Genomic DNA, 24,605 nt, shown 5'->3' with positions numbered 1-24,605 from the left:
AGCTGAATGTTGGAAGATTCAGGACAGGTGAAAGAAAGCCGCTCTGAGGTCCTTGTAGGAAGGGTAGTGATGTGCTTCATGCAGCACATAGTTACTCCATGGAATTTGTGCCCACAGGAGGCAGTGATGGTCACCAACTTAAATGGCTCTGAAATAGGATTAGACAAATTCATAGAGGGGAGGGCTATTCAATGGCAGGGGAAGTGGGTGTGGGGGATACAGTTTGCCCCGGGTGTCATCATGGGGTGTGTGTGACAAAATGAGTTAAAAATAAAATAAAAATGGGCTCACCAAACTTATTAGGAGTGACATGGTGGCTTAGGCGCCTGCAGGTTCCGCGCTGCCTGAAACAGCAGTGTGGGTCTTGCCTCTGCCTACTGCCTCTCCCTCAGCAGCCCTACAGCTGGGGGGGAGGCGGCGGAGAGGCCCCATGTGTTGGAGAGGTGTGCCTCGCCCCCATAGGCAGCTTGCCCCGCCCCCACGGACAGATTGCCCCACCCTGGCTGCTGGACACGCCCCTGCATCAGGCACCCGAGCGGCTAGCTACGCCACCGGGGATATTGATGGTTGATAGCTATGATGGCTATGCGCTGCCTTCATGGATGGAGACAGTAACACTTGTGAAAACCAGTTGCTAGAAACCAAGAGGGCTCCTGATCCTGCTTGCGGGTTTCCCACATGCATCTGGTAGGCCACTGTGAGATTAGGATGCTGGACTAGATAGGCCATTTTAGAGAGAGAGAAGAGTGGGACAGAATGGGAGAAAGGGCAAACTTTAAAAAAATGTTCAAAAGAACATTTCCCACAACCCCAGAATCTTTTTTGTCAAGGATAATCATAACAGAAGTTACAAAAAAACCCCAATAACCAGAGAAATTTGTTCCTGTATGTGGCAACTGGTACATGTGTGTTATTAGCACAAAAATGGAAAATAGATAAGGTACCAATGAAAGAAGAGTGGCATCTCAGATTGTTAGAATATGCAGAATTAACAGGCATGATCACTAGAATAAGAAACCAAAATGAAAAAAGATATAAGGAGGACTGGGTATTATTTATTGATTATATGAAAAATTATTATAAGCAGACAATTAGCCGAGGAGGATAGTAATATTTTCAACAACATAAGTTAGAACTAGAATTGACGGGAGGAGCAGAGAAAGATTGGGGAAATGAAGAAAACACGAGAGGAAGTGAAAGATAAAAGGAACCACGGAAGGAGAGGAAGGGAAGTCAGTCAATGCCTGTTGGTTGTTTTTTTTAAATGTACTAGAATATGTAATATGCAATTTTCTTTTTCCTGTTTCCTATTACTTTCGCGGGGAGTTGTTTAGTTTTTTTATTGTGTTGAAATGTATCAGAAATGCAAAATAAATAAAAAAGAATGGGAGAAAGGGCAGAGTCATTTAAGACAAGGGATCATAGTAGGTCCATAGCAAACTCATTTGCCCCAGTCCTTCTGGGCATGCTTTGGACTAATGGTTTTCCTATGGCAGGAGTATGTCAGCTTCCACATGATTTTTCAAGAGCTGGAACAGAAAGGGAACTAATTATTGGCTGGACATTGTATTAGGACCCTCTTATTCCATCACCAGAGCAGGTTGAGCATATATAACTTGAAGGGGTCTGACCCTGATTATGCCTCTGAATACCAGTTGCTGGGAATTGCAAGTAGGCAGAGTTCTGCTGTGTTTGTGTCCAGCTTGCAGGCTTCCCACAGGCCTGCTTGGCCACTGTGAGAATAGGATGCTGGATTAGATCACCATCATCATTTTTAATTTGTATACCATCTTTCTGTTTTACAATACTCAATGCGGTTTACAAGCTGAAGAAACAAAAAATGTACATCTTATAACAATCTAATGCAATACAAAAATGTGATAATAAAACATAACTTTAAAATAGGCAACCTACATCAAAAAAGTAACATTCAACAATCATTAGAATAGCATTAAATAACAACAACAAAATATAAAAGTTAATCAGAAATCCACTCAACAGTTACAATAAATAATTTCTAAACTATAATCAATAAAACGACGGCAAGCCACAGTACATAAAATAATACAATACACACTGAGAAGCAGAAACTAGAGGGTAGAGCAAGGCAGGTGGAAGGAGGCCTTGCCTGATAGGGTCTCTCCCCTCACAGTTCTTCCTCCTGGACCAGCTCCCTTATGAGGACTCCTAGGGCCAGAGGGTGGGGCAAGATGGGCTTGATCCAACAGGCTCTTCTTATATTGGATGAAAGACCACCCAAGAAACCTATGAAAACCACTCTGAGGTCCCTGTAGGGAGGGTGGTGTATAAATGTATTAAATCGGTGTTCTTCAGTCTTGGGTCCCCAGATGTTGTTGGATTACAACTCCCATCAACCCCAGCCAGCCTTCCTAATGGTCAGGGATGATGGGAGTTGTAGTCCAACAATGTCTGGGGAGCCCAGATTGAAGAACAATGTAATAAATAACTTTTTTTTTTAAAAAAAGGTTCCTTTTAATGTTAGCAGATGCTATGTAATACATTCCACTGACCTCTTCTGGACTGATGCAGAACTGCTCTGCAGTGCTTCTGCCTTTCAGCCAGAGAGATTGTGCAGGACAGTCTCCCCACCCTCTGCTCCTGCAAAGGCCTTCATGCAGCATCGTGCTGACAAATAATTTGGCCTTTGCCTGTTGGAAATAACACCCCCCCCCCACAAAAATCTAAGTCTCTTTTTGCCAGTGGGAAATGCTTCATTGCAATTGCAATTCCATCCTGTCACTTTTCAAAATGTGACAAGTTCAGATGTTCGTAGAATTTCCTTCATTGTGGAGAATTGGACTAGATCCGTGGTTCCCAACGTAAGCCACAAGCCACACAGGGGGGCAATATGATTTTTAAGGAGGGCAATTCAAGAATGAGTTATTAACAGTGAATGGCCTTTTAGGCTTCCTCCACGTGAATAGGAGTTCACTTTTTGAATAATAAGAATTATATGTCACGAGGGAAGAAGAAGAAGAGGAAGAGTTTGGATTTGATATCCCGCTTTTCACTACCCGAAGGAGTCTCAAAGCGGCTAACATTCTCCTTTCCCTTCCTCCCCCACAACAAACACTCTGTGAGGTGAGTGGGGCTGAGAGACTTCAAAGAAGTGTGACTAGCCCAAGGTCACCCAGCAGCTGCATGTGGAGGAGCGGAGACGCGAACCCGGTTCACCAGATTACGAGACTACCGCTCTTAACCACTACACCACACTGGGTATCAGGATCACACTGAGGGGGCATCAGGATTTTAGAGATGCTTAGGTGGGGCATGGCCAAAAGAAGGTTGGGAACCACTGGACTAGATGATCCACAGGGTCCCTTCCAACTCTACAATGCTCTGATTCTATGACTTGCAGTCCTGTGAGTGCAAGGAGCTTCCACTTGGAAGGGACTGTGCTGCTCAGAGGGTGCTGCTACCACCAGCCTGCTAACCCACCCACTTTTCTTTTCATGCCTCTTTACTCACAGGGACATACCAAGGCCAGTGGCTTGGAGGGATGCGCCAGGGATACGGCGTCCGGCAGAGCGTACCGTACGGCATGGCTGCGGTTATCCGATCCCCACTAAGGACCTCCATCAATTCTCTGCGCAGCGAACACACCAATGGCACAGCGCTGCACCCAGATTCTTCGCCTGCCCTGGCTGGAAGCCCTGCTGTCTCCCGGGGCGGCTTCGTCCTGATGGCTCACAGTGATGCTGAGATCCTCAAGAGCAAGAAAAAGGGCATCTTCCGACGCTCCCTCCTGAGCGGGCTCAAGCTGCGCAAGTCCGAATCCAAGAGTTCCTTGGCCAGCCAGAGGAGCAAGCAGAGCTCTTTCCGCAGCGAGGCGGGCATGAGCACGGTCAGCTCCACGGCCAGCGACATCAACTCCACCATCAGCCTGGGTGAAGGGGAGGCCGAGCTCTCCGTCATCGAAGACGACATCGATGCCACCACCACTGAGATCTACGTGGGCGAGTGGAAGAACGATAAGCGGTCAGGCTTCGGGGTCAGCCAGCGCTCTGACGGGCTCAAGTACGAAGGCGAGTGGGCCAACAACAAGCGCCACGGCTACGGCTGCATGACCTTCCCGGACGGCACCAAGGAGGAGGGGAAGTACAAGCAGAACATCCTCGTGAGCGGCAAGCGGAAGAACCTCATTCCGCTGAGGGCCAGCAAGATCCGTGAGAAGGTGGACCGAGCCGTCGAGGCGGCCGAACGGGCAGCCACCATCGCCAAACAAAAAGCGGAGATTGCAGCTTCCAGGTAAGGCTGCTGCTGGGTTGTCAGAGGAGCAGCAGGAGGGTGTCCTGCGTATATCTGTGGTTCCAGTTTCCGAAGGGAAGGTGGGGTGATTGTGTGGGGGACTTCCACCACTGGGCTGTGGTGGGACATAATTCAGTGGCATCTCTCTGTTACGGATGGTACCACGAGGTGGAATAACAAGGCCAGAACAAGTCTGTAAGATAGAGGGCGGAACTACTGTGAACTTGGGCCCTGAACGGAGCAGTCCTGGGTGAAGGCCCGGCTCATTCTTCCTTTTTGCACTGAGCTCCTAATCAAAACTTATATTGCTATTTTGATGCTGCTTCAGCACTGTAATCTGAATGACATAATGAGGGCTTGGTTGGTCTGTCTGCTTGATGCTCAGAGCACACAAGGGTTGTTTTTTGGCCGTGAGTCAGGAGAAGGAAAGCAAAGATTCCAACTGGAGGGAGAACAAAACAGGAAACGGGCGGTGTGTGAATCTGATAAATGTTCTCAACAGATCAAGATGAGGTTGATGGGAGCAAGGAACCACAGCAGCTGAGTGGACCAAAGAGGGAGATCCCGGGCTGCACTTGCCTTAAATGAGGCAAGCCACACCCCCTGAGCCAGCCGATTGGCTGGCCAGGGGATGACGCGGCCCGAGGATTCCCCAGATCGCATGGGGGCTGGAAGCCAGCCTCTGCGCGCGTGTTGGGGGTGTGAAGCCCGCCAACACCACCTTCTCCCGAGGTCGGAAGTGGCTTTCTCAGCAGATCAAGATGAGGTTGATGGGAGCAAGGAAAATGGGGCTGGGGAGAAAGCGGGGAGTAGAAACTCAACTTGTGGATCTGCCTCTGTCTGCCTGAAATCCAAGGCAAGACGTTTAAGAGAGACGTGTGGGGTCCAGAATGTGTATAGTTCCCATGCACTTTCATCTGACCCTAAGACAGGAGGGGGAAGAAGCTGACCCTCCAGATGTTGTAGGACTCTACCTAATTTCAGAAGGAGGCCGCTTGATAGGTGATAGTCCTCTGATGGTGGTCTTGGGCTATAGGCCAGCATTTTAGGCCTGCTGTGTACTTCTTAAAGACACCAGGGTTGTTTCCAGTTTGCCTGTTCATGCCACAACAGTCCATGCAACACAATACATTCTTCTGTCCCACACAAAGTTCTCTGTTTACTGTAAAGTGCAGAAGAAAGAATCAATAACAGTAGGTGCAAGTAATGAAGGTAAGCCTAACTATGGCACTTGGCCACAATGTCTGTGTTCCACCACCACTGTTGGGGGTACTATGCCTCTGAATAATACCAGTTTCTGGGAATCCCAGGTGGGGAGAGTGCTGCTGTTTCACTCAGGTCCTGCTTGAGGGCTTCCTGTTGGGCCATCTGGTTGGTCACTGTGAGAACAGGATGCTGGCCTAGATGGACCTCCTTTGGCCTGATCCAGCTGCAGGGCTCTTCTTGTGTTCTTTTAGTGTACTGTGTGTTGGTTCAAATCCTAACTTGGCCATAAGGATCAGGGGGAGGCTCTGGATAGGTCCCCATCTCACAGCATGGCTTCCCTCAGTAGGTTCATTATGAAGAACCTACTGAAGTTGGTGTTACATTTCCTGTGCTGTGCAAGGTTCGCATGATACACACTGACTGAAGTAAGTACAATCCAGAGCAAATACCAGTCATCTCCTTCCCCTCTTAAAAAAAATGTCATAGCTAGTATATTTGCACAGGTATGGGGCTTCCTTCCTAGAACAATGACGTTTTGTGTTTCAGGATGCCTGGAATTCAAATTTCCTTGAGTCAGAGATTTGAGAGGAGGTAGAATGTCCAAAGCTGGAAAAATCCCAGGTGCCCTTTTGCCCAAGTGCCTAAAATGAGACACCTGTGCCTAAGTAAATTGCCATTTTTGCTTCCTGCCCCAGCCAATGTGATCTTGGAATCTGGGGATCTAACATGTTTTTCCATCCCAAGGAGCAGACTAGCACTTGCCTAGAATGGAGAGCAGCATCGCATACCTTGGAAGAAAGCTGAGAATCTCCCTCTCTCTCTTTTTTTATGTGGGGGGGGGGGAATCATAGCCAACCCTCCCCTCTTCCTTTTCAGACAGGCTCTTGAGGATGGCCCCAGTTTTTGGCCTCTCTTCAGCCCACAGCTTCTCTCTGCCAGAGAGCAGGGGACTGTGCGTACCCAGAAAAAAGACAGTAAAATCAAACCAGCACACCCAGGGACAGCACAGTTTCTGCCCAGATGAAGGAGGCTTTTTGAGAAAAAATAATAATTGCTGAGCAATGCTTATCACCTGCGGGACAGACCCAGTTTTACCCCTATTGTTTAATTACACAGATCTTCCAGTTTTAATTACATTTTCAACACGCACACAAAAGTCTGTGCTGTGGAACACTGATAATTCTTTCCTTCTTTCTTTCTTTCTTTCTTTCTTTCTTTCCTTCCTTCTTTAAGGATTTCACACCTTGCTGCCCATCATCCTATGCTGGGGCCACAAGTCAAACATGAGGTCCACCTTTAACCCTATCATATAATGTGGAACCGAGTTTAGGTTTTTTTAAACATGCATGTTCCTCTTTCCACATTAATCAATGGCTGCTAGCCATGATAGCTAAGCTGTCCCTCTGCAGTTGCAGGCAATAATACTCCTGAATACCAGTTGCTGGAAACGACAGGAGGGGAGGGTGCTCTTGTGCTTGAATCCTACTCACAGGTTTCCCACAGGCATCTGGTTGGCAACTGTGAGAACAGGATGCCGGATTAGATGGGCCATTGGCTTAGTTCTTTTATTTACTAAATTTATATACCACCCTTGATCCGAGAATCACAGGGTGGTTTACCATATAAAAACACAAAAGGACATGATGACCTGATAACAAACAAAACAATAGCCCTTTCCGCACACACAGTTTAGAAGGCTATGGCTTGATCCATCAGGCTCTCCTTATGTTCTTAATCCAGTGATGGCCAAATTTAGCCCTCCAGCTGTTTTGGGACTACAACTCCCATCATCCCTAGCTAACAGGACCAGTGGTCAAGGATGATGGGAATTGTAGTCGCAAAACAGCTGGAGGTTCAAGTTTGGACATCACTGTCTTAATCCTTCTCCCTATTACTTTTTCAGCCCATATTATCTACACCGCAGCCAGGCACTTTAACAGCTGTTCCTTTTCCAGACAGAACCACGGGGGTTGGTTTATGTGTGGTTGGGAAAGAGGGGTAAAGATTTCTAACAGCAAAGTACTTTCCTGGCATCTTTTGTGGAAACCAAGGCTGTTGAGTCTGTATAGAGCTGGTATAAATATGACAAGTAGGCTTACTTTGTTTTTCTCCCAGCCTTTCCAAGTCTCCTTAAAAATACCAGTTGTTGTGGTGCCCTGGTATGGCCCACCTTCGAGGAGTCTGTGGCCCACTTGTGGCCATAACTCACTACTTAAAGACCAGCATGCTGTAACAGCTGGAACAAGTTTTCCAATCTGCTCCCTTCTCAATGCATTTTAACGACAGGAATATTTCCATCCACTCAGATTGGGTTTCGGATGATGGTGGGTGAGTGGAGGAGAGTCCTCAGCGTGACCCACTTTCCGTAATCTCTCTCATCTTGTTTCTTCATGTGTGAGTGTGTGACTCATCTGGGTGCCTCAATGCCTCTTTGTATGATTTGAGATTCAGGGGTGATAATCTCATGGTTTAAACTCAAGGAATGGAGGTGTCTCATCTGTCCATTGTCTTGGTGTTGTTATACTGGGGCTGTTATTCTGAGAACAACCTCTGACTGGCTGGGATCCAAGGCTCCTACAATATCCTCTTTTGATTGCAGTTCCTTTTGCTGGGTCAAAGGTTGCTTTGAGGCTAGCTAGAGTAAGGTTACCAGATGTTTTTCAATGAATCCGGGGACACTTTTTTTTAAAAAAAGAGAGAGAAAAGTTATTAAAAAAGAAGAAGTAGTAATATCTTCTCTTCTGTGGTCTCCTCTGTCGCATGGCCTTCCTCTGGGCCATGGCCAGGTGTCCTTGCCCTCCCGGTGCTCTCCTACCTCTCCTTCTCAGCGGTGGTGGCGGTGGCACAACAAAGTCGGGGCTTCTTTCTTTTTTCTCTTTCTTTCTTTCTTTCTTTCTTTCTTTCTCTCTCTCTCTCTCTCTCTCCTCCATCTCCGTCTCCTCTCCCCTTTCCTTTTGTGTTGGCTCCAGGTTTTTCCTGGCCCCGGAGCGCCGCTGGGCAGCTGGCTGGGTGGCCAGCGTTCTCACTCCCGGCTCAATTTGGGTCACAGAGATGTGTGTGTGTCAGTGGCTCCCCCAGTTGATGAACCGGGCGTCCCCGGTTCCTCTTCGGTAGTGGCAGCAGCAGTGGCAGCGGCAGTCTCAGCAGCCCAGAGCCAGCCTGGTAGCTTCAGGAGCTGCTCGCTGCTGTGGCGCCCGCCATGTTGCCTCGTCGGAAGTCCCCATATGATGTGTCTTGTGCCATTGAACCAATTACGCAACATTCATTCCCTACTAATAAATCTACAACACTTAAAATATAAATCTGTGGACATTAAATGAAATCCAGGGACATTCCGGGGATGGATTTGTCAGGGGACAGATTTGTAAATCTGGAGACTGTCCCCGGGAAACAGGGACGTCTGGTAACCATAAAATATAGCCCTTTTAGCAGGGCTGAGGCCCTGCTCCTCCATAGCCAGCTAGAATCAGTTCTATCAGAGTGGCTCCACATGACCTATAATATAGCCTTACATCCTCCTTATAAACTGCTGTGCTAACCAAGGGTACCAAAGGAGCTTGCAGGTGTAATCTCAGAGCCACTGTCTATAATCGTTGAGAATTCTTGGAGAAGAGCTGAGGTCCCTGCAGAATGGAGGTGGGCAAATATTGTCTGTCCCCATCTTCAAAGGGGGGGCGGGGAGAGAGACCCAGACAACTACCGACCGGTCAGCTTCACATTGATACCAGGAAATGTCCTAGAACAGATAATTCAACAGTACATTTGTGAGCACTTAGAAAAGGATGCTGTGATTATCAAGATTGAACATGAGTAGCTCAAAAACAAGCCATGCCTGACAAATCTCATTTCTTCTTCTTTTTTTTATAGAGTTATAAGTTTGGTAGATCAGGAGAATGCTGTGGATGTAGTGTATCTTGATTTCAGTAAGGCTTTTTGACAAAGTCCCCCATAAATGTGTTAAAATGTGGGCTGGATGAGGTAGCTGTTAGGTGGATTTGTAGCAATGCCAAAGAGTGCTTGTTATTGGTTCCTCAGTATCCTGCAAAAAAAGTGACAAGTGGGGTGCTGCAGGGTTCTGTCCTGGGCACGTTATTGTTCAACGTCTTTATAAATAACCTGGACAAAGGAATTGAGGAGATGCTCATCAAATTTGCAGATGATGCCAAACTGGAAGGGGCAACTAATGTCGACTAATATTGAACAGATGCCCTCAGAAGGTTGTGGACTCTCCTTCCTTGGGGGTTTTAAAGCAGAGTTTGGATGGCCATCTGTCATGGATGCTTTAGTTGAGATTCCTGCATTGCAGGGGGTTGGTCTAGATGACCCTTGGGACCCCTTTCAACTCCACAGTTTGATGATTCTATGAATCCCCAATGGAACAGTAAAAGAGGAAATGCAGGCTACTTTTGAAGTAACAGGGACCATTTTTGTTCCTGCACTTTCACTCCCTTGCAACTAGATCATAGGAATGCAGGAAGCTGCCTTATCCCATTGATTCATCTAGCTCTGTATTGGTTACACTGATCAGCAGCAGCTCTCCAGGTGCATTGCAATAGTCCAGCCTTGAGATCACCAATGCATGCATCAAAGTACAGTGGTACTTCTGGATACGAATGGGATCCGTTCCAGAGCCCCGTTCGCACCCTGAAGTAAATGTAACCCGCGACTGCACATCTGTGTGTGTGCGGGTAGCGTTTCGCCATTTCCGTGCATGCGCATGACGTCATTTTGAGCATCTGCGCATGTGCGAGCAGCGAAACCCAGAAGTAACGCACTCCATTACTTCCGGGTCGCTGCAGAGCGCAACCCGAAAATACTTAACTTGAAGCTACTTCAACCCGAGGTATGACTGTAGTGAGTGCATCCTGGAATTGCCGTTGCTGGTTTACCAGCGCAAACTGGTCAAAGGTGCTCCTGGATTAGCTGTCCTTCTGCTTCTTCCAATGCAGCCTGAAGCCTGTTTTTCTCCACGTGAAAAATGTTCCTCTCCTTTCCTTCCATTCTTAAGAGAAACACTTGAACATGTGTGAGGAATGTCAACAGTCGGTGTGCAGGGGAGAGCAAGCTAATGATATTTTCAGGACACTGTAACCCCAAAAAGAAATCAAGCAGTTCTTTCCACAGACAACTTGTTGGATTTATGCAAAAGTTCCTGGCATATGAATGTGGCTATCCTAGCAGGCCTCGTAAATCCCAGAAAACTCTCACTCAGATTGAGGAGAGGGAAACAACTCCTTGAATCCTCGGAAATGCCCTTCTGCATCATGTGGTGCCTTGCAGGGAAGCTGGCTTCTGCTTGCAACACATTCTTCTCTGGATTTTTTTTCTGAATGAGACTGGAATGAATGAGGATGGGAAAGGAGGAGGGGTTGGGTGAGCATTCCAGCTTTACTGGATTAGATTAATTGTATGTTTCAATCATGTAGAAGATGGATGCTTAAAGCCCTTTATCAGCAAGCTGCTGGCTCCCTTATCTGCAGACGTGAATGAACCTTGTGGGTTATGCTAGCTTTTGTGTTCAATGGATTAAGTATATTTGCAAAAATTGTTGTCAGAACTGGAGAGAAAACAGATTGTTGAACATGGCTGAGGCTAGATCTCTCTCCTTGTGGCTTTGGTTGCAGATTTTCCATGGTGATGGGATTGTGGGTGGGTCCAGTTGGGAGAAGAACAAAAAACCCATCTTCCACCAAGAAGATGAAACAATTTCCATAGACTTTATTAACACAGATGCTGTCTTGGTGTTTGCATTTCATGGGGCTACAAAACAGACACATAGGTGAATGCAGAGCAGATAATGTGGTTGATTTAAGGATTGACAAACAAAGTTTTAATCTGTGGGGGAGATAATTTCTTCCAGGTATGCAGAAATATATACTTAATGTCCCCTGCTTTCCCCACACACACACCTTGGCAGGAGTTGTGGTGTGGACACACTTTTCAGTTTCCATGTACCCTTGTGTCCCTGGAGGTGTAGCCCAGAGGATTGGCCATTTGCCTGATAAGGCAAGAGATAAAATGTGCCAACCTTGATCCTTCCAGAAGCAGGAGCTTAGAGTAAAGGTGACATGGGGAAGGCTTTCCCCAGACCCAACGGGAAAAAGCCACCCCCACTCAAAACAAAACCCCAAAGACCCTCTGAGCCCTCTTTATGCATCGCTGTGGGCCATTCCTCCATCTCACATCCCATAATGTGAACCTTTCCTGTGACTCAGCTCAGAGGGCAGCTGACACAGCCCTGAGCCCCACACCGTCAATGCCTCTGTTAGTGGCATTCCCCACCCCTGTGCCCAGAAGAACCCGAGCCCTGTGAAAATGGGTTAGCCGTCCAGGCACCACCAGCTTCCTGAATGTGCTCTGGTCTTGGAAACGATGCTGGAACACCAACATCGACCTTCCCAAGAGGCAAATTAAACAGCTAAAAGAAAGACCAGGTCATTTGAGATTCCTCCCTATGGGAGCTCTTATGGCAGAGCGAGTCATTAATGTGCTGTGTGCGGACTGGGTCATTTGCGCAGGCAGCAGGAAGCAGTGGAAGGGGCCAGTTGTGCTGCTGAGGCCAGGTAGGCAGATCATGGGCAAGCAGGGTTTGAGGCCAGAGATTCCTTGGAAGGCGTGGTGGAAGAGAGCGGGAGCTGGAGAGCCACTTTTTAGTCTGCAGAACCCTGAGAGTAAAAGGTTGGCTGCATGGAGACATGGAGGGTGGTTGGGGAGGAGCAGTGGGCGTTGGGCAGAGTTTGACCCCGTTCTTGTCAGAAGAGGCCATGAAGAATAAATGGGGCCTAAGCATAAATACAGTAGCCAGAATTAGTGACAGCTGGTGAAGCATAGTACTCTTACTTTCAGGGTTGTGGGTTGAAGCCCCATGTTGGGCAAAAAGTTTCCTGCACTGCAGGGGGTTGGACTAGGTGACCCTTGTGACCCTTCCAACTTTACAGTTCTATAAATATGTCATGTTCAAGGAGGGAGGGCTGAACCAAACTGAAGGTCTTCCCAAATTTTCCCACAGTCACACTTGCAAAATGAGCTCTTTATTTTCTCTTCTCTGTATAAGCTAAATAAGGAGAAGGGGTAACACTCTGTTTTGTTGTAAAGAGATCTTTACTCCCAGGTGTCTGATAATTAAAAAATCTCGTTCGGATAAAACTGAGGAAAGAGCACAGGAAGCAGAAGTGCTACCTTTCTTTTTTGTGTATCTTGCAAGCCTTCGTGCACATATGTATATTTCAGTTTGACAGATTAATTGTTTGTACAAGAATATTTTGCAATAACGTTCTCTTCCTGCTTGTGGTGATGCTGCGTATTATTTATGTGTTCCCCATTTTTCTCCTCTTTGTAAGTTATTTCTTTTCTTTTCTGTATGATTTTAAAAGTAATATTTTAAAAATGGGGGGGGGGGTGTTCCTATCATGCTGTCCAACAAAGGTGCTGGCCGACATTTTCGCCCAGGACTTTTTGCCACTGCTCCTGAATAGATGTAGTGAAGGAGGAGGGGGAGAGGAAAAGAAGGAGAAAAACAGAAAGAGAAGGAGAGAAATAAAGAAAGCAGCTCTACTGAGAATGGAAGCTTGTGTTCCCTTTTCCTGGGGGCGTGGGGACTGCCATAGTGTGGCCAGGCTCCTTCACTATCTTAAAAGCTCCTTGCTAGTCCTTTATGCCTTTCGCGTTGATGAAGACGAGAGAGGGGTGGGAGAGGGAGGAGTGGAGAGATGCTTCAGGGACGTGCGCTGCTGTTGCGCATGAGCAGTGGCCATGTAAATAACATGTTTTCCTAGGGGTTTTCCGCCTGATTGCTCAGAGCATGGCCCAGCCGCTTTTTAGCCTGCCACAGAGCTTTCAGCATCCCCCTATAATGGGTGTTTGCCCACTGGCTATGTTGTCCCCTTTTGCAGATGGAGAATGGAGCGGGAGGAGCAGGAGCAGGAGGATGAGGCAGTTGTGGCTCTGGCCTTGTGAACTGGTCTTCAGTTGCTTGCAAAAAGAACTCAGTTTAGCACTGAGAGTCCATTCAGTAGGATCTGTTTTTAATGCTTTGCTAACTGTTTTGAGGCTCCTTTTGAAAAATCATGCTTGATGCATGTTCTGACAACCAAACTAAAAGTGGGGAGGGGTGGAGGGTTTTTTATTTTATTAAAAATGTGCAACTAATGGAATTCTGCTGAGCAGGAAGTAAACGTTTTAGAGATGCGTGCACACGCAGTTCTTTCATATGCAGTTACAGTGGCAAAGGATCTGTTTGCTAGTAGGCAGCTTGCATTTTTATAAGGGCACCAGAACCTGCCTTATACTGAATCTGACCATTAGTCTGTCTAGTTCAGTGCAGTCATACCTCAGGTTACAGACGCTGCAGGTTGCGCATTTTTGGGTTACAGATGCACTGAAACCCGGAAGTAACGGAATGGGTTACTTCCGAGTTTCGGTGCATGCGCAGAAGCACTAAAATCATGCATGCTCAGAAGCGCCGAATCACAACCCATGCATGCGCAGATGCAGCACTACGGGTTGCAAACGCTGTGGGTTGCAAACATGCCTCCCACACGGATCACGTTCGCAACCCAAGCGCCCACTGTATTGTCTTCTCCAGTAGTAGCCAACACAGTGTCCTCTAGATGTTGTTGGACTACAACTCCTGCCATTCCTGACTATTAACCATGCTGGCTGAGGCTGATGGGAGATGTAGTCCGCAGCATCGCCACATTGCCTCCCCTTGATCCATACTGACTGGCAAGAACTCTTCAGTTGCATCTTTGACAACCCTGCCAGCAGGTGCCGTGATTAAATCCAGAGACTTTCCGTGTGCAAGGCAGCTGTTTTACCACTGGTCTATGGCCCTTCCCTTCAAGGTATAAATAAACCAGTATGTTGACTGCCTAGAAGACTCAGAAGTATTTGTTTTAACACTGAGAAGATGCAGTGGCGTAATTAATTTGAGTTGGTTTTCATTGGCAGGGCAAAGCCTTTGGGTAGGTGAAGATGTAAAAATGGGGGAGGGGGAATAGCTGAGCCCAGGACTGACCTGCTGGGAGCCTGAAGGGCCCTGCCCTGCTTCTCTCCACCTGGCTTGGGGCGGGGCCTGACAGGCTCCATAAAGGACTGCTGCTGCTGTTGCTGGGCAGAGAGGGCTCCAATTTTGTTTTTTAAATTGTTTTTATTTTTTTATCTATGTCATTTTAAACTGTGATTTATATTAATGCTGTATTCTTAGTTTTAGATTTTATGATGTATGCTGAAATTGTTTTTCATTTGGCTGTGAACTTTTTGATGTGTTTTATTGTTTATGACTTTTGTTATGTTGGTAAATCTTGTCATGTTGTAAGCCGCCTTGAGCATTGTTTTTAACTATGGAAAGGCGGCATACAAATAAGATGATGATGATGTGCAGAGTGCATTCCTCCCCCTAGTGCATAATCACAGCCAGCTACCTCACTACTGTTATTGTCAGGAGGGACTGAGTCCCAGGTCAATCTGAGGACCAGCCTTTCTAACTTTAGAGGTGCCGGTGCTGATGGGGAGAGACAGAAGGAGAGAGAGGCCAGTTCTCAGCCTGCAGTGCTGGACAGTGAAAATGCTTGGTTTCCACTCCCCTCTTTGGCCTGGATGCATTTGGGGTCATGGATCAGGAAGGAGCACCAGACAATGTTAAGGTGAACCAGGTCAGGGATAAACTGGATTCCAGAGAGGCCACCCAAGCATGAAAGTTCATCTTTAAGAAAAAGCGGCAGTGAGCCATGTCCCGCCCTGACCTATTTAAAACAGCATAGCGAGAGTGCCTATTAGCACAGGCAGCTAAATGGGATGGACGCAGCTGGTGGCTGTGAGCAGAAAGGGCGCCCATTCATAATTCATGGGCCTCCTTGGTTTGTGAATGAGAAGTGGGAAGGGGCAATGCCATGGGATTGGCGCTGCCGCCGCTCGGGGATATGACCTACATCGAGAGCTAAGGGGCTGTGGGCTCCATGGGTTCTTTTGAGCCACAGCTTAGGGAGAGCACTGCAGCCGCCCTCATGTCTTGCTTCTGAACTTCCCATTGGGGCATCTGCTTAAAACTAGGATGCTGGACTATCATAGGCATTTGGCCTGATTGAGTTGCAGGATCCTTCCAACACTTACTCTTTCCAGAGGCATTGAATGTCCGTTGCTGGGAAACACAAGTGAGGAGAGCCCTGTTGCACTCAGATCCTGCTAGTGGGCTTCCCACAGGCATCTAGCTGACGCCTGTGATCACAGAATGCTAGACTAGATGTGCCTTTGGTCTGAACCATCAGAACTCTTCCAATGTTCTTTAGGGCAGGACGATGCAAAACAGTGGCAAGAGTGCTGCTGAGCATGTGCAAAGCAGTTTCCGTCAGCATGGAGTAACCCAGGTTTCCAAGTTTAAAGGTGTGGTTCCCAGGATGCTTTTGAGCTCTGGTGCTGTGCCCAGGCATTTCTGCTTTATTTCTTTTGGCAATATATACCCTGCTTTTCTTTAGAAACTCAAAGCTGCTTACGCCATGAAGGAATAAAAACCAGTGTTTTAAAAAGCAAAACAAATGCAAACATTCGTTTAAAAAACAACAACAACAAATGCCAATAATATCATAGAGAGCAGCAGCAGCACTCAGTAAGCAAGATATAAAAACTATTGTTTCTCAGCTGAGAGCTTTCTGAAGCAGCGTGTCTTAGCCACAGCCTCAAAAGGAAGAGTGTCAGGGCCTGGCACAGCTTCTTAGGAAGGACTCTCCAAAAAATGGATTACCTGCTCCTTGTAGCTCCCCAGTCAGACAAATTCTGGTTACATGGCTGCGGTCCAGAGGCGGAAACTAGTGCTGAATGCAGCTGCCATCTTGATAAGTGGGGCAAGGAGCCCAATGGGACTGTGTGATTGGCATTGACCAAAAACAAGGCCTTTGCAGTGGTGATTCCCTGTCTGTGGAATGTTCTCCTGGTTGAGGTGCACTGATCTTCATTATGGAAAGTTAAAAACAATCCTGTTTACTCAGGCATTTGATGGCTGGGAGATATTAGCTATGGCAACCCTGGAATTAATAACTGTGAGAGTATCTGGTTGGTTTTTAAATTCTTTTAGATGTTCTAAAAGTTTTTAGATTGTTTAAGATTGTTTTAAATATATGTTTAGTTTACTTTGGATTGGATTGCTTTCACAATTTGCTGTTTGCCGTCCTGAGCTTTGGGTGGAAGGATGATTTACAAATGTAAGCAATAATTAATAGTAGTAGTAGTAGTAGTAGTAGTAGTAGCAGTAGTAATTCTGCTACAGTACCTGAATCAAGGCCTTGGGCTTCTGGCCTATCATGGTTCACCGTGCATGAGCCTTGGGCTGCTGCGGACTACCTGATTCCGTCCAGCTCACTCCCGCAGGGTTCGTTGCTTATTGCTCCTTGAAAGCCATAATCACTAGGGAAAGGGTTGGCTTAGAGTGTGCACCCTTTTGGTAGTAACAACCCACGACCCCAGGCTTAGACATAACAGGAAGCCAAGCCTCTCATGTGAAAATATGGGAATCAGAAAAAAGAGAAACAGAGAATCTGAAATGGAAAGGGTTGTCCACCCTTAGTATGAGGCAGCCTCCAGATGTTCCAAGCAGTAATCACAAAACTTGGCCATAGATTGTAGAGATCTAGTGCTCAGTGCCACTGTAAAAGATGCAAAAGTCCACTTTCCTCAACGCAAAGGGAATGCAAAGATTTCCTGTCCCCAGAGCATTACTACAGCCACAAGGACACTGCTTTCATATCGGACTGCATTCTGAATGAGTGCCGATCAGCATTCCATTATCAGCTTCCAGTGACTTTATCTTCAGCATGGGGGGGGGGACACCTAGATTTGGAGTGGAGGGAGTCAAAACAAGCTTTTATCTGCTCAGGTGATATTGTAAGTGCCAAGCCTTGCTCCAAAGTCCTTCCAAATTTGGGGGGGGGGGGTAGAGTCTCAGGAGTGAGAATCAGTTGTTGTCATGGCTTAAGGAAAATAAGAGAGAGAGCATGTCAAGGGGGGTGGGGGTGGCATTCCTGTTTCTTTTGTTAGGAACAAAGCAATTGTGTCCCTGTAAATGGGGGTGGGAGCTAAGCACAGGAGGGTTTGTGGCTTTACGGCATCCTCTCCCCTTTCCTTGAATGCCTCCTTCTTCTTCCTCTTAGTCCCTGATAAAAGAGGGTCAGATGATAACCACCGTCGGATGAGATTAGGATCAGCCGCTGCATCCTTCCGTTTCATTGGCAGGCTGGGGAACATGGGCTTCTCCACTCTGACTCATTCACAGTGCAGGCCCTGCTTCCACCTTGGGGCCATCAAGGCTTCTGTGAATGGCACAGAGCAAAAGTGACGTCTCTAGCTGGACTCCGTCAGTGCTAGGAAGGCCCAGTGGTGATGGGAACGTCGGGTAGCCCTCTCCAACTGTGCATATCTGCTACTGGTGGTATTTGCTTACTTTCAGTGTTGCTGTTCTGCCTTTATGCTTGAGAGTGGGCTCCCAGGGCAGCTGGCAGTAAGTGAAAATGGACACATAAATAATAACAGTGGCTGCTTATGAACGTCTTTTTTAGCTGAGAGGAAAGACTAGGAAGAAGTTTATGAAGTTATTCATGGCATGGAAAAAGTAGAAAGAAAAGAGTGTTTCTCTCCCTAAAATAACACTAGAACTTGTGGATGTTCAGCAAGGAAGCTGAATGTTGGAAAATTCAGGACAGATAAAAGGAAGTAGTTTTTTTTCACACAGAGCATAGTTAAACTATGGAACTCACTCCCACATGAGCCAGTGATGGCACCAATTTGAATGGCCTACAAAGAGGAATGGCTGTCCTCTCCCCAGGAGATGAGTGAATCAGCTTTTGTGAACAAGAGCTCACGATAAAATGTTCATCTTCAGTGTGCAACAAGTCGCTCTGGAGATGTCTTCATTACCTGCTAAAGCCTCTTGTTCCTTGTTCTGCAGGGGGCCCAATGACCTGCTGGCACCCCCAGCAAGTTGCTATTGCATCGGTGTCTACAAGCTATTCTAGGATCATATGAGAAATTGTTAGAAGGCTTTTAGTTGCCTCTTCCTGCAGTGTGACATCAAGGACTCTCTGGCCCTACGTGGGGTCTCTCGCTGAAGTGGGCAAAGGCAGCCAGAGTAGTGGCTGCAGAGGATCTGGCTTCAGCAGGGTGGCACAAGGAGCACAACTGTGCTGTTGCCATGCAGAAAGCCGCCTTCCTCCTCCTCCTCCTCCTCTTTCCTTACCCTAAACTCCTGTGTTAACAAGCCATGGACACAGAATACAAAATCAGTGCTGCAGAGTTCGCCTGTCAGCAGCACGCTGAAGGCTGGACTGTCTGTTGATTTGCTGCTCTGTCACCTGGGGATGAACAAAACTGGGAAGGGGAGAGTTGCAGGCCCCCTCAAAGCAAATGTTTTTGAGAGCAGAAGGCATCTTCAGCCGCCGTTTTACAACCGACCTGGAGAACCCATGGCTCAAAGACCATGTCAGGGAGAAAGACCAAGATGGGGATTCACTCGTTACACAGTGAGAGGCTGGGCTTGGGGATATTATTCCTTTTCAATAAGGAGCAAGATACATGTGCCATGAGGCAGCAAAGCAGTGGAAGGAAAGGATCCTCCTTGTTTAAATCCTGGGCTTTGGCCCAGCCCTCTGACCAGTTGCTGGGGGCTAACATCAGGGTGCTCTCCTCGTTCTCACTGCCGATTCATCTGTCCTCTATGTGCATGCAAGAAGTGAGGAGAAAGAGGGCTTCTCTACACTTACATTTTGCCCTGCTATTTCCAGGCACAGTTCTTGAGTTTTAAAGCTCCATGTCCAAATGCTCTTCCCTGCCCCCCCCCACCTTCCCCCTGAAAACCCGCTTTTTAAAGCAGAATCAGAGCAAACATCAGTCCAATTTTCCGTGGGTTGACGTTTACTCCAATTGAGCTTTAAAGAGCGGATTTTTGCACGGAAAGCTCTGGAGGGTGCTCAGAGACAGATTTTTATATAGCCAGCCATGCCTGGAAAGAGCAGAGGAAAGGTAAGTGTGGATAAGCCTTAGTTGTTCTGGGTATCATTTTCTGTGAAAGGCGGCCACCCAAAACAAAACAAAACCTTTGCATATGGTGATAACCAACCAGTGCCACTTCCTTCCCATCCATGTCAATGTGTTGTTTATTTGAGGCCTCAGGAGAAAGGATGCTGAGCTAAGCAGAGCATGGTTCTGACCCAGCAGTGCATGGCAAGTCTTGTGTTTTTATGCAACCCAACACCAGGGAGCTCCATAGCTCAGCGGTAGAATGTGCAGATGGTCCCAGGTGCAACCCTGGCATTTCCAGATGGGGTTGAGAATGTCCAAAACCCTGGAGAGCCATTGCTGCCAGTTAGCATAGGCAAAAAACTGAGCTAGGTGGACTAGGGCAAGGCAGCTTTCTCTGTTCCTAATGAGGCAGGGCAGCAGTTTCAAGCCTTTGCCGTTATGAGCCTCCCCAATAAGAATGATCAGGGGAAGCAAGGAAGCAGGCACAACAGGCCCCTTCCCCAGCCCCACACGGCAAGGGTCTCACAGAGCTGGGGAAATCTTCCTGGGAGGGTGTGGCTGAAAAGGGAACGGTTTGGAGCGGAACGTTCTGTCCCTGCGAGTCTTTGGGTGTTTTTAAACAACAGGGCCAGATGGAAGCAGGCAGCAGCGGCGCGGCAGGGTAGCGAGACAGGAAGGAGAAGAAGGAGAAGAAGCTGACGGTGATTCACTCTTGGCACTGAACCACTTTCCAAAGAAGGAAGGCAGCAGCGTGAGAGAGAGAAAGGGATGGGCAGAGAGCAACAGAGGCATTTAATCCCTCCTCCTTGGATCCAGGCTAAGCCACTAGATCCGGCTGTGCCTTCCTCCTTCTCTCCACCTCTTCATCACTGCCACTTGCTTGCCGACGCTGCTTCTCCCCCACCCCCACCCCATCTCTCAGCTCCCTTCCCTGGCAAAGACAATGCAGTTCAGATGGATGGCACACATGCACTTAGCTAATAATTCTGTCATTCTGGTTATATCGGGATGGAGACGGGCTGGCATTTTAGGGCAAGGAAGGAAAGGGGTTGTGGGGGTTTTGACAGGGAAGGAGGTAAGAGATCCTGCTAGTTTGGAAGATGAGGATCAGCCACATTCGAGACGAAATTTGCCAGAGAGCAGGTGTTCTTGTACAGCATTTGCAGCAATTATTTCTGGAATAGTGGTTGCCATTGTTAAATTCGCAATAACTACTATGTTGTCATCGGTGTAGGAGAGTCACCTCTCTTTGGGCTGAATGGAAGGGATTTGTGCCTTTGTTCGGCATATTGTTATGTGCTGCTAGCTAGAAAGAACGTCCAAGGGTGCACAGCTGACCCAGATTTTGTTTCCTTGCTGGAAGGTCATGGGAGGGTGTGTTTTTTTGTTGTGTTTCTTATAGATAAGACAGGTCCTTGGAGGCCTGCTTTCACCAACCCAGTGCCCTCCAGATATTTTTTTGACTATGACTCTCAGCTTTACTGAAATAAAAGCCCCAGCCATATAGCAATATATACCCACTTATTGGTTGATATTTGTCGCTTATTGTGATGAACAAATGTGCTCCTGAAGAATCACCGTACATAGAAGGGGTAGCTGCCCTCTCCATCCTTCCTCCTTAAATAGTGCCTCTGGAAGAGGAATAAGGAGACCAGAGAGCTTTCCTGCACAGTGACATAGCTTTTAAGCTCTCTGTCTTGCTTAACAGGCTCTGAGAGGCTCTCACAAAATCTCATGGGGCCACCTGAGTTCCTGTAAGATCTCGCTCGAGCCCTTGGTGGGAAATAATGGGGGAGGATCTGAAATCACACTTGTGAAACACTGCTATTCAATGGATATTTACTCAGAAGTAAGTCCCATTGAATTCAGTGGCACCTACTCCCAAATAAGTGTTCAGAGGAGGGTGACCAAGATGCAGGCATGCCAACTCTAGGGCCTTTGGCTCCCTCAATATTTGTTGGAAGGGGGCCAGGCCCTCTCAACATTGAGGGGTGGAAGAGGTTGAGCACAGAGTCAAGCATGGCGCAGCTTCAGTGGCCGGCTCCTTCAGAGTGCTCAGCTTCCTCCAAACAATGTGACGTGTGTGTGTGACATCACATGTGCGTGTTGCGTGCTGGGCCCCTTCAGTCTTGGGGGTCACATGGTGCATCTGCCAACATGATAAAGGGCCTGGAAACAAGCCATATGAGGAATGGTTGAAGGAACTAGGTATGTTTAGCCTAGAGAAGAGAAGACTGAGAGGAGATATGAAAGCCATCTTCAGATTTATGAAGGGCTGTCACGAGCAAGCTCCCCCCCCCCGTTGCTCTGGAGGGTAGGACCCGAACCAATGGTTGGCAAGTTACAAGAAAGGAGATTCCAGATAAACATCAGGAAGAACTTTCTGACAGTAAGAGCTCCAACTCTGTAATTCTATCATTCTATGTGTGCAGGCAACGTAAGCAGCTGTAAAACAGGTGGGCATGTACAAAATATTTGTTTTAAAAGAAGAAACACGCAAAACTCTCTAATCCCTAAGACTGGTGACTAGGAGGATGTGTATTACTATTATTATTATTATTATTATTATTATTATTATTATTATTATTATTTGCGATGACTGGGACAAGATGAGAATTAGGGGGAGCTCATTTAAAATGTGGAGCTCATTTTAGCTCTCACGACAAAGAGCAAATCAGGTCTGAAGATAGCATTTGTTGTGGGTTGGCATAAGCAAAATCAGGTGAATACTGGCTGATGTGGACATACGATGCACCACAGAATGATACCCAGGTTTCGGTTCCAATGCTGCCTCCTTTTAGCAGAGGGCCCCTTGCATGGAATCGCATCCCTCTACAAACACACACACACACACACACACACACACACACACAGACACACACACACACAGCTGATTTTACTGTACAAAGAGCAGAGACAGCAAAGCTGCCTTCTCTGCAATTTCGTGAAGAAAGAGGAGCTCACCTCCTACTCCAAGAGCTGCTTCTTTTCAGGCCTCTTGGCAACCGTGCATGTATTTCTGGGTTTCTCTACACTCTCTCTTTCTTTCTTTCTTTCCTTCCTTCCTTCCCTATGGGGGCTGGGGGTGGCTCTGTGACAAGTTAAATAGGAGTAGGTGGAACACGAGGGCTGTGCTTTGAAAGAGGTAGAGCTTAAAATGTCCCTTCTTGCTCTTACACAACTGCATAGCCAAATGAGGGCAGATGCCTGCCTTCAGTAGCCAGGCCTGTTTCCCAATGGGCAGTGGTTGGAAGGAAGCTCACCATTCCCAGCACCAGTTTCTAACCTCTGCCCTCTGACATTTGAGGGCGGAAAATAAGGTGCCACACTTTATACTAAGGTTTAACTAAGGAAGGGCGGGAGGCTGGCGAATTGTGTCTGGGAATGAAAAGAAACAAAAAAAGCAATTGTGGTTTTGAAATGGATAGTGTTATTTGTGAGTTTCGGGCACACGCACACATGGCTCATTGCATCCGATGGAATCCAAACATTGGCAAAGCCTGTATCCTCCATGCTGGGAAACCTCATTTGTAACCATCATGCCAAATTGAGTGCAGTCAGGCAGCGGCAGAGCAAGCCGATTGGGCACCTGGGGCAGCGCGTGTGCCCTGCACCCAGGGGCAGGGCCAGTCACCCACGGGGTGGGGTGAGCCAGGGCAGGAAGCTCAGCGGGGCCTCTGAGGAGTCTGTCTGCCTCCTCCCACTCAGCCACCCTACAGCTCAGGGGGAGGCGGCGGGCGGACCGTTTGGACACCCAAGCCACCGCCTCACTCCCAGGAGAGACGCATGACTTGGGCGCGCTGCAGGCCCCCACGGTGAGTGCCGCGCAGCATTTTGTCACCCCCCTCAGTGGTGACACCTGGGGCGGCCTGCCCCCACCACACACCCCTTCCTCCACACCTGCAGTCAGGCCAAAGCCACGTTTTGACCCGCCATCTTGATTTAAAAAGGTGCTGGGTGTCTGTACAGACTAGGAGCCCTTGGGCCAAGTCTGGTGGTGATCTCTCAAGCGGCAGCCAAACCTATTCTCCAAAATATATAGTAGAATGGAAGCCGTCTTAGACTAAGTCAGGCCAATGGTCCATCTAGTTCCAAGGTTCCAGGTGATGGGGTGTGTCTTTCCCATCCCTACCTGGTGATGCTGGGGATTGAACCTGTGAACTTCTGCATGCAAAGCAGATACTCTCCCTCTGAACTACAGCCTTTCCCCAGAAACTGCCTTCTCCCAGGTCAGATTTCTTGTCCATATAGTCCAGTACTGTCTACTTTGCCAGCAGCTCTTCAAGGCCTCGAGTCAGTGTGGTGGTGCTTCATTTCCATCACCTTCTTATCTGACCCCTTTAACTAGGGACTGAGCAAGGGACCTCCTGCATACAAAACAGGGGTTCTGCTATAGAGTCTCCTCCCAACAAACATAAAAGAATGGGAGCATCCCTGTATCTTGCCACCCGAAAGAGGCTTTGCACAGTTGTACTTTCAACAGTTCCAGCCACATTCATTATGCAGGGGCCCCCACAACCCTAGCTCTGGATCCTTTGTAATCCAGGAAATTAAAGGCTTTGGCTTCAGACCGCAGCTCAGCCGGCTTCAAGTAGATTTAATGCACAAGGATCCCAGAGATTATCCTTCTAATATCATGACTAAACAAAGGAACAGCTCATCAAGATGGTGTGTTGCTGTACTTAGTGACCCCTGGGTCAACAAGGGGACACCTAGACTTCTGCAGCCAGTAGGGCACGTCATTTTAGGGGGTGAAAAGTAAAATGTGCAAATTTCTTCAGTGAAGGGTCTTAAAAATATGTTTTTGGGTGTGAGGAAACCTGCTATTATTTTTATAATTGGAGAACATTTAGTGTGGGAAGTCTATGTTTGATGAAGAAGCACATGAACTAATTTGGGAAAGCCAAAGGTTTTGCCATCTGAAAATGTCAGGTAGTGTCAGAAAAGTATATTAATATAGATTATAACTGAAAGTAGTTGACAATCATTTTTAATTATTTCTATGAAATTTTACACACTTACCAAACAAAGCTGAGTTATATTAATTTAACCAAAATATATTTTGAATTCTCAAGTCATGTTGCAGCTTTTTAGCACCCCTCAGTTTTGAAAGTTGAAAAATTCAA

General features: G+C 47.4%; 2 protein-coding genes across 2 annotated transcripts in view; one reads left to right on the top strand and one right to left on the bottom strand.

The window, feature by feature from the left end:
- The window catches only part of LOC310711640 (farnesol dehydrogenase-like), a 241,642-nt gene that overhangs the window by 124,320 nt on the left and 92,717 nt on the right, over positions 1-24,605 (bottom strand). The gene's annotated exons all lie outside the window — the stretch shown is intronic.
- JPH3 (junctophilin 3) overlaps positions 1-24,605 on the top strand; it is an 83,355-nt gene that overhangs the window by 19,238 nt on the left and 39,512 nt on the right. The window contains exon 2 of the mRNA XM_083513631.1: positions 3,492-4,269. Within this exon, the coding sequence (XP_083369757.1) occupies positions 3,492-4,269 (778 nt within the window). The remainder of the gene's footprint in view (positions 1-3,491; positions 4,270-24,605) is intronic.

This window comes from Podarcis liolepis, assembly GCF_965112155.1.
Source record: "Podarcis liolepis genome assembly, chromosome: 7".
NCBI classification, from domain to species: domain Eukaryota; kingdom Metazoa; phylum Chordata; class Lepidosauria; order Squamata; family Lacertidae; genus Podarcis; species Podarcis liolepis.
This window is presented reverse-complemented; position numbering and strand designations above follow the sequence as displayed.